Raw genomic sequence first — 9,748 nt, 5'->3', positions numbered from 1 at the left:
GCCTCTTCCCATTTATATCCTAGAAGGGCTGTTCACTCAAGCATTGAGCTGACCTAACCTGCCAGGTGCCACATAGACACGAGTGCCTTTCAATCACTGGGACCTCAAATCATGCTGAGTACGAAAAGGGCCAAAAACCAACTTTCCCCTTCCCTAGAAATCCTGGGGTCAGCAGGCCTGAAGTGCTTCCTAGGGAGGCCGTTGCTTCCTAGGGTGGTGTGCCATTCTGTGCTAGCTGGTTTTCTGATCCACTTTGCATGTGCGGATGGGTGTGGAGCACATTTAATGGCATCCTGCCACTAGTGCATAGGCGGGGAGGGCTACATCTGAAATAAGGTCTGTAACTCCATAGCAAGCCATGGCTGATAAGATGCACGATGAGACAATCACAGCCACCATCCGGGCAAGACTGCCAGGTAAAGGGCAATTGGCATATATAATAATCGCTGCCATCTCCTCCATTTCCTTCCCATCCTACAAGTTTATTCCCAATCTAGTCCCATTGAGTCTCAGGAGCTCACCACTCACCTTAGCCCCAGGCCAGTTTGACACCAGCTGAAACCCTCCATCACATACAAGCTGCAGGGCCAGTGCACCACCTAGGTGAACTACGACCACCTAGGGCGCCTATTGGTTGCAGGGCGCCTAAAAGCCCGCTCAGCTGCGATGGAGGTGGGTGGAGCTGAAGCTGGGGTGGAGGGGGTGTGGGGGAGGGCCACCCACAGTAACGGGGGGACGCACAGGGAACCGCTCCCTGCCTCAGATCACCTCCACTCTGCCTTCTCCGCTGAGCACACAGCCCCAGCTCTAATTCTCCGTCAATCGTGCCGCAAGCTCTGGGAGGGGAGGAGAATTAGAGCGGAGGAGGCAGAGCGGAGTTGAGCTGGGGTGGGCTCCCCACGTGGGTTAGCTGCCACGGCGGGAGGGTCCTCGGGCAGGTGTAGCTGCCATGGAGATGGGCTCCCTCCGGCAGGGTTGGCTGCAGGGGGTGTTTAGCTGCTGCAGCGTGGTGCCCCGGTAGGGGGGGTGGCGCGCTGGTGTAGCTGCCATGGGGGCTCCTCTGGTGGGAGGGCATGGTGGGCGTGGTTAGCTGCCACAAGGGTTGGTATGGGTGGGGGCGTTAGCTAGGTGGGGTGGCGCAAGGTGGAAGTTTCGCCTTGGGGGCGTAAAACTTCCTTGCCACCGCCCTGACCAGCTGGGTTAAAGAGAAGAAGTATATAAAGCTGAGAGCTGCCCCCTCGTGTTTATCATTAACCCCGTGTTAAAGGCCCATCAGAAGGGGGCACAAAGTGAATCATAGAATCATAGACTTAAGGTCAAGAAGGGACCATTTATGATCATCGGATCTGAACCTCCTGCACAATGCAGGCCACAGACATCTCACCCAACCCACTCCTGTATCAAACCTGTGTCTGAGCCACTGAAGTCCTCAATTATGGTTTAAAGACTTTCAAGGGGCAGAGAACCTTCCAGCAAGTGAACCCTTGCCCATGGTGCCAGAGAAAGGCAAAAAAAACCCAGGGCTTCTGCCTAATCCTGCCCTGGAGGAAATTTCCTTCCTTGACCCCAAATATGGTGATCAGCTAAAAAACCTGAGCATGTGGCAAGACTCACCAGCCAGACACCCAGGAAGGAATTCTCTGTAGTAACTCAGATCCCACCCCATCTAATATACCCATCACAGGCCCTTGGACATATTTTACTGTAGGTAGTCAAGACAAATAATTGCCAATTAGGCTATCCCAATACCATCCCTCCATAAACTTTCAAAGCTTAGTCTTGAAGCCATATATGTCTCTTTTGCCCCACTTGCTCCCCTTGCGTAAGGCTGTTCCAGACAACTTCACCCTCTGATGGTTAGACCTTCGTCTACTTTCAAGTTAAAACTTCCCTGATAGCCAGTTTATATCCATTGTTTCTGTATCCACATTGGTACTGACCTTAAATATTCCGTCTCCCTCCATGATATTTATTCTCTGATATATTTATAGAGAGCAATCATTTCTCCCCTCAGCCTTCTTTTGGTTAGGCCTAACACAGCCAAGCTCTTGTCTCCTTTATATATGACAGGTTTTTCCATTCTTTGGAATATCCTAGCAGCCCTTCTCTGAACCTGTTCCAGTTTGAATTCATCCTTCTTAAACATGGGAGACTAGAACTGCACACAGTTATTCCAGTATTGAGGTCTCACCGTGCCTTGTTATAATGGTACTAACACCTCCTTTATCTTCTACTGGAGAAATACCTCACCTGATGTATCCCAAGACCGTATAGCTTTTTTTCACAGCCATTATCACATTGGCGGCTTCATAAGTTCATTTGATCAACCAATTACTCCGAGGTCCTTCTCCTCCTTCTGCTTACTTCGAACTGATGCCTCCCCAGCTTATAAACAATAGTTTCTAGTTATTAAATCCCTAAAGCATGACCTGCACTTTCACTTATTAAATTTCATCCTATTACTATTACTCCAGTTACAAGGTCATCCAGATCTTCCTGTATGATATCCTGCGTCCTTCTCTGTATGCAATACCTCCCAGCTTTGTGTCATCCGCAACTTTATTAGCAGTCTTTCCCACTTTTGTCCGCCAAGGTCAGTATAAAAAAAGCATTAAATAAATTGATCCCTAAACTTGATCCCTGAGGAAACTCCACTAGTAACCTCCCCTCCAGCCTGCAATTCACTTTTCAGTAAGACCCGTTTGTAGTCTCCCTTTACCCAACTCCTTATCCACCTTTCATTTCATATTGATCCCCATCTTTTCCAATTTAGCTAATAATTCCCCATGTGGAATCCCTAGCACCCACAGGACAGTGCCCTTGGGGTCCTTATTGAAAAATGCCCAGGACCACCCTTTGGGATACTTTCAGAAAAAGGGATGCTGAACCATAAGTCAAAGAAGCCCCTGCTCAAACCCTCTGCTCAGCACAGGGTCCACAGACCAGTCAAACCTTTGATACATCCACCACTATGCGTCAGCCTCTGCTAGGAGACGTAGCAAAATCCACTTGTGGTCAATGGCCATGAAAGGCAGGTGATAGTTGATTAGATCTAAAGAAGTGAATTGACCTCCAAACTTCCATCCATCCCAGGTGGTTGACCATCCACACACCCACCAAGGCTCAGCCTCTAGTGGCCATACTAGGTCTGAACGAGCCCCAAAAGAATCTCAGATGCTGGTTGTTCAGCCACCACGTTCTCATATACCTCCCAATCAAAGATTGGGAGATTCCAGTATGGGTGATAGCTGGAGAAATTGCTTATGCTTAAGTACATTTGTCACAGAGTCACAGAGTCCACGGAATCCAAGACCTCCATGACATGTGCTTCATCCTAGGGGCGAGGGACTTGGAGCTGGCAGCACAGCAGGGCTCCCAAGCTTATTATAGGGTTCTCGACAGGAACTCTGTTCCATTTGACAGCTTCGGCTGGTGGGTGGTATGGAGGTTGGAGAAGTGTAGGGTGCAGCTGTCTCGGCAGGGAAGTATGCTCTTGGGTATCCGTTTTCATTTTGCGGAAATGAATTATGGTCAACCCTGCCGCTCTCAGCTGCCATGTGGCAAAAAAGCCTAGATGTCAGGGAAGTGCACCCCTCGTAGCTTATCGTTCCAGCTGATCCGCAGGAACGGTTCTACAAAGAGAGTGCGAAAGCGACTAGTGAGAGAAGAACCCCTCCACAAGCCTCCACCACCACAGTTTTTGGCAGGTTGGAGGAGTTGGAACTATGGAAGCCATCTGCAGCAGCAAAAAAGTCACAGACCTACCAGAACAGGTTTCCGGCTTTCTCTGTGAATTATTTTTTTTCTTGCCCCGTATCATATTGTCCATACTCTTTCATTATAAAAAAACAATGGACAAATTTTTCTTAGCCTTATACTCATGCGCACGTGATGCTTTTTGGATAATAGCAGGAGTTCTAAATCCATTGTTTTTTTCTTTTTTTCCCTTCACTTTTATTCTAGTTTGTTTTTTTTTGAGCATTGTTTACTCTTCTATTATATTTGTATATAATTGTTTATTATATTTTTCTTTTTATGTTATATTGGGCATGGGGAACCGGGATCACCCTCTTAGGTGGTTGACATAATTCTGCTTGACAGTCATAGGGAGACATGAAACCTAAAGCAGACTTGCAGCAAATGCCATCCTTACAGCACCACCAGAACCCTCCTGCATAAATCTCATGGCGGGCTTCAACGCAAGCAGATTAGAGGACTCGTTTGTCTGGACTTGTTTTTTGCGTTATTCTAGTCGGCAGTGGCTGTTTTTTTTTTTTTTCAGATTACTTTTTTTTTGTGGACCCCCCAGGGTGGAAGCCACTGTCCACTGAGGGCAGAACTCTCAAGTAGTTTCCTTTCAAGCCTCTTTTTGTTTTAGCAGCCGTGGGTTTTTGAAGCCATCCCAATGAAAAAAAAAAAAAAGTTCTTGGGGTGTTTGTCATTGTGAAACAGCTCCAATATTAACCAGATTACCAGAAACACCATCCCTCCGTCAAGGCCCGGTCAACAGCACAGAGGCCCGAGAGAGAAAAGAGCCTTCTTCACTGGCTTCCTGCATCGACTGGGCCACACAGCGCATTTAAGATTTTTCGTTTCCCAACCGGATCATTGCCTTGCTGCAGTTCGTCGTCAGTTTTGCGTGGGTTGTTGGAATGTCGCTGTTGATCTGAAGCTCTCTCCTCAGCGCCTGTTCTCCTTCTGCTCCCTCTTCTATCCTACCCTCCGTTGTTATCCAACTTCATATAGCTGCTTGTGGCCGCCCACGCAGCCTGGTGCTAATCAGGCGAATCGCGCTTTGAAATTTAAGATGCTCTTGATAGCTACCCTAGTGACTTCAAAGCCTGACCCGCAGCTTTAAGTGTGAGTTGGCGGAGCGGCCACGCTGGAGGAGAGAGTCTCCAGCGCTGCACATAACACACATCCTCCTAGGTGTTAGCTGCCACGCCGGGAGCCCTACGTCCCAGTCGCTACTCGCCCGCTTACACTGAGACTACACTGCATCTTGCAGTGCTCAGGCGGTGTTTTTCACACCCCAGTGCAAAAGTGCCGCGCTGATTAATCCCGTGTAGCCCATGCCTTACTCTGGGGCTTAGTTAATGGTAAAGTGATTAATGCCTCCAGCCTAGTGCTCGGCAGACCGATTAGCACAACATTGAAACTGTGAAGAAGCCATTCAAGTGTAATGAACCTATTTCAAGGATTGCCAAATCTCAGGTATCTATACTTCAGTTTCTGATTTACTGACAACAGCTGTGTTCATGACTGTCATCTTCTCTAGTAAAACATTTAGGTAGGAAAATAACCCCCCCCCTCTATTACTTAGCCTAGGCCTTGACAAAATAATTTAGCTTATAACTTAGTTTTTTTTACGTATAAAGGGCATGCTAGCATAAAGCTGTAGCAGGGCCCAAAAGAGGAACTTAGTTGAAAAGCTGACGGAACAGTAATCTTTTTAACAGCTTGACCTGCTGTCGAGACTACAGAAAAAGTTGAATTAAACCGAGTCAAACCGCAGACCCTGACTGGCCAAGACTAATAACAGAAATAGGAAAAGTGTGTGATGCTTGCCTAATGCCAATATGTATGCGCATGGTATTAATATTATCATGTTTGCAACTATTAGCAATTTTGTGTTCTAATTTCAGGCTGTAATCTATGTGTGACGTTTTGCGGTTTTAACCTTTATAAGCTCAGTAACATTTGTAACAGGCAGGTCAGCTTAACCCTTGCTAGGGCATACGCTGGCCTCCGCTTGTGCACAAGTGTTTATTCAATAAAGGTGCCTCAGGCTGTCTGATCAAATCACAGAGGTGGTCTTCTTTTCCCCGACATTAGTCTACAGGACCTTAGTTTAAAATTTGCTTTAAAATATTTCATTAGTGAATTGGTGAATATTATAAAATCACATTTTCTAAAAAATCCTTGCATAGATTTTTAGATGCACAGTCATCTTTAGCCTTAAATGCTTGGATCTTCAGACATGTTTTTTAAATAAATCCTTCAAAAGACCACCCTTATCTAAAATACACATTTTAATTACAATGTGGGGGGGGGAACTTGCTTCCAAAGTCTTCCTGTCCTTTCTGTCCATCCCTTTCTCCCTTTACGTGCCCCTCCCCCATTGAAGAGAGCCTTTAAAGGGACAACAATCCGTTCCTTCCAGATAACTGGACAAAGAGTTCCCTTTCTTTACTTCTGACTATCTAATGAACTAGTTTTAAGAGAACCGTCCATCAAAATCAGTATCTAGTAAGATATAAAATCCTTTGTTATGCCTAAAATCTTTGGAAACATTTTTTAAAGTTGGTGAAATTTCATAAACATGTCTATTATGGAGATCACCAAGTAAATTAGTGTTCCCTTTTTCTAAAAGCAATCCACATTGTTATGAACACATTAAACCTCTGTGACTGATTAATTTAAAATAACGTCTTTGCTTCAGTGAGTTAAATGTGTAGTAATCTGGAATGATTACTTTCTGAAGGCTTAAGAGTACATTTAAAATATAAAATCAGCTTAGAAATACTGATTAAGAAAAGGGAAAACAGCACCAGGCATTCCATAATATTTAATGTTGTATTCAGTAAGACAAGTTTTTGCAAATAAATCTCTGACAAACTTCAAGGGATATCAAAAAAACCTGTGACATTTTTTATTCCCAAATGTAGTGTCTTTAATGTCAGTTGCTTCATTTGGGTTCAGGGATTTGGCTGGAAGGGGGTGAGCAGGGTGGGGGAGGAAAGAGGAGGGATACAGTGAGAAGAGGGCGGGGCCTGGGTGGAGTGGGGTGGGGCCTGGGGTGGAGCAGGAGTGGAGTATGGGCGGGGCCACAGGCTGAAGAGGTGGGCTGGGGAGCTAGCCTCCCCAAACAGCAGCTTCACTCACCGCCCATGACAGCAGGTGGGTTGGCTCCAGCACACCAACCATGCACTGCAGTCTCTGTAGGCAGGGGCCATATTTACAGAGCCGAATGCGCCAGCGCTGCACAATCTGCGTGAGGGAGAGGGTATGAGGGTCTCTATGGGGACCTGTAACTCTCCGCCTCCGTGAGGCAGGCTGGGTATCTCGGTATCCTTTGCTGCCTTGTCCTTCTGTCCTCTCTCCCTCCCCCGGGCTGCCATCGGGCATAGAGGCACCAGTTTAATAATAATGTGTAGGGCCCCATAAATCTTCAGCCTGGTCCTGGACCTAAAGGGGCATCCCTTGAGCAGACAGGGGTCAGAGGTGGAGAGACCTGAAACTGTGCCAGCTGCTAGTGAAGATAAACTATCAGAGTGTGAAATAAAGAGAAGAAACAAAATGTAGAGCAATGACTGACACCACCCTGTGGTTTCAATCTATTTGAGCTAAGCAGGATCTCTTCCTGAGGGACAGATGCTCACTTTTTGTTATTTGAGCAGCTGTACAACACACTGGCAAGAAAACTGGCTACTCGGTTGCCATTCAGTGTAACTAACTCACTTGCGTAACACAATATTCCAGTTGAAGTAATGGCCCACAATTCAAGAGTGAGTCATTTTGGCAGTTCTCTTTGTATCAGTTCAAGCCCCCCACGTCAAGCCCTTCCTATGCACAGTCAAGTGAGTTGGTAGAAGCAGCAGTGCAAAGTGCCAAAGAACTTGCTAGGTTTTCTTTTTTATAAGCCCTGGCAGATTCAAGGAATCTAGCCTTGGCATTTTCAGACTGTTGCAACACACCCCACACTGCTTGATTAGGATTGCCAGGCCAGAGGTTTGTGGGAAGAAGGACAAAATACTTTGTTTACCATTTCATTTTTGTAGGAGGCTTCACATGAGCCAAGTCTCCTATCCCTTACCTTATCCCCGTGCTCTGCTCTGGTGGTAAGAGGGGATAGAAAGCTGACATAAGACAGCTGGGGATCCCCAAGTCTCAGAGGCTGGCATAGACACCTTTATGCCACGTGCTTCTGACCCCCTGGGATGGAGGGTGTGCTGGGGTCAGTAAGGGGGTGACTGGAGTACGCTGTGCTCCAGGAATTCTTGGCCAATGGATGGCTCTTAGATGGCCCCAGACAGCCAGGCGTATTACAGAGCAGCCCCAAAACTGCTCTAAATGACACCAGAATCTGAAACAGTCCCCTACTGTCCCCAGGATTAGGGAAGGAGAGATGCAGAAAGCTGATGTGATGCCACCTTTCCGTCAACTCAGTGCCACTGATAATCCAGCCCCCAAAGTGGCCAATCTTTTGGGGACTAAATTATGCATCTCTTACTGACATTAGTAGTCTCACACTTAGTCATATGAATAACCCTATTGAGTTCAGTAAATACTTGACCCTCAATGTAAGAACACAAGCATAGATTTGGACCTTGCGTTTGCAAAGAAATTACTGAATGGGAAGCATGCAAAATAAGTTAAATAAATAACCTTGCTCATAGATTATTTTCTACTGGAAGTTTAACCAGAGTTTTCCTGTCTCAAATCCCTCTTGCCCCCATCTGATTGTTTTTTCTGTGGCTACTTAAATGGAAAGCACACACTGTATAATGTGGGCTACACAATGTTATGCATGAAACATAGATCTGAATGATATTAGCCTAGAGGCCAGGAAGGTGGAGTTGTTTCTCTATTTCTCTGTTCCTTCATATGAGCATTGTCATTGCCATAATAGATCAGATCAATGGGTCCATCTAGTCCAGTATCTTGTCTCCAACAGTGGCCAATACTATCAGATGTAGAAGATGGTACAATATACCCTGCTAAAAACAGTTATGGAATAACTTGCCCATGAAAATGGGGCGGGGGGGTTGGTTTTTTTTTTTAAACCCTCCTTAGCTACTGGTTGTCATATGTCCCGAAACACAAGAATTTATAACTCTTCCAAACTCCTGGAGTAACTTTTTTTTAAAAATCCATAACCAAATAACCCTAATACTTCAGCATTTATAGAGTATAAATGTCTTTAGAGCATTGTACCGTTATCAATTTATCCTCTCAACAGCCAGTGATCAATATAAACATTGTTATTCCTCCTTTACCATGAGTAGGCAAGAGGTTAAGTGATTTCCTCACCCCTGTATTCTAGATAGCATCTTTATATCAGAGCTTGGATTATACCTCAGGAGGTCCTGACTCCCGGACCTTTGTTCTAACCACTAACCAGGCTGTCTCTCTATACAAGAAGGCTGCTTTTGGTTTTTCAGTTTGAGCTTTTAAGTCTTCACAACCACCTCTTTCCTTACCTCATGGACGTTACCAAAAAGCCAGTGGACTGGAGGGCCTGGAAAACTCTTCAGTGCTTTGTTCAGCTTCCTTCTCCACTGATACAGCTTGATTGCTTTCAGCACCATGCAGGTCAGACAAAGCATAGTGAGCAGGTACAAGATTTGAGAGACATCCTTTTTCAGCCAGCACCAAATAGCGATTATCAGTCTCACCACCACAGAAATCATCTTCCTGCTGTATATTTCCTCTCCCCACCAGCAAATGCACCATCCAGTTTCTCTTGATAGGTGTTCCAGACTGATCCAATGATATCCAAAGAGGTTGATCTGCTGCCAACAACTTTACCTGGGGGAAGGACCAGAAGAATGTGTTTAGGTGTTGCCTCACTTAGAATTGCAACACCTTAAGTATTGCTCTGTTCAAAACTGCAGTGCTTCACTGATTGAGGTTCTTTCATTTGTGACTCCACAATAAGAAGCCTGGGCTGGGACACTTGGGGCTGATGTTGTTTTGCTGCCTCCCAGATGCCAAAGTAAATGTTGTTATAGCAAGGATACAAGAC

The 9,748-nt window shown here is 45.8% G+C and overlaps 1 protein-coding gene across 1 annotated transcript in view; it reads right to left on the bottom strand.

Moving 5' to 3' along the window:
- Positions 1-9,413, bottom strand: part of LOC116839238 (cytochrome P450 4B1-like) — a 46,080-nt gene extending 36,667 nt beyond the window's left edge. Inside the window, exon 1 of the mRNA XM_032805033.1 lies at positions 9,204-9,413. Within this exon, the coding sequence (XP_032660924.1) occupies positions 9,204-9,413 (210 nt within the window). The remainder of the gene's footprint in view (positions 1-9,203) is intronic.
- Between the last annotated feature and the right edge of the window lie 335 nt (positions 9,414-9,748).

This window comes from Chelonoidis abingdonii, chromosome 7, assembly GCF_003597395.2.
Source record: "Chelonoidis abingdonii isolate Lonesome George chromosome 7, CheloAbing_2.0, whole genome shotgun sequence".
Classification (NCBI taxonomy): domain Eukaryota; kingdom Metazoa; phylum Chordata; order Testudines; family Testudinidae; genus Chelonoidis; species Chelonoidis abingdonii.
Note: the sequence above shows the minus strand (reverse complement) of the source record. Positions and strands in the feature narration are given on the sequence as shown.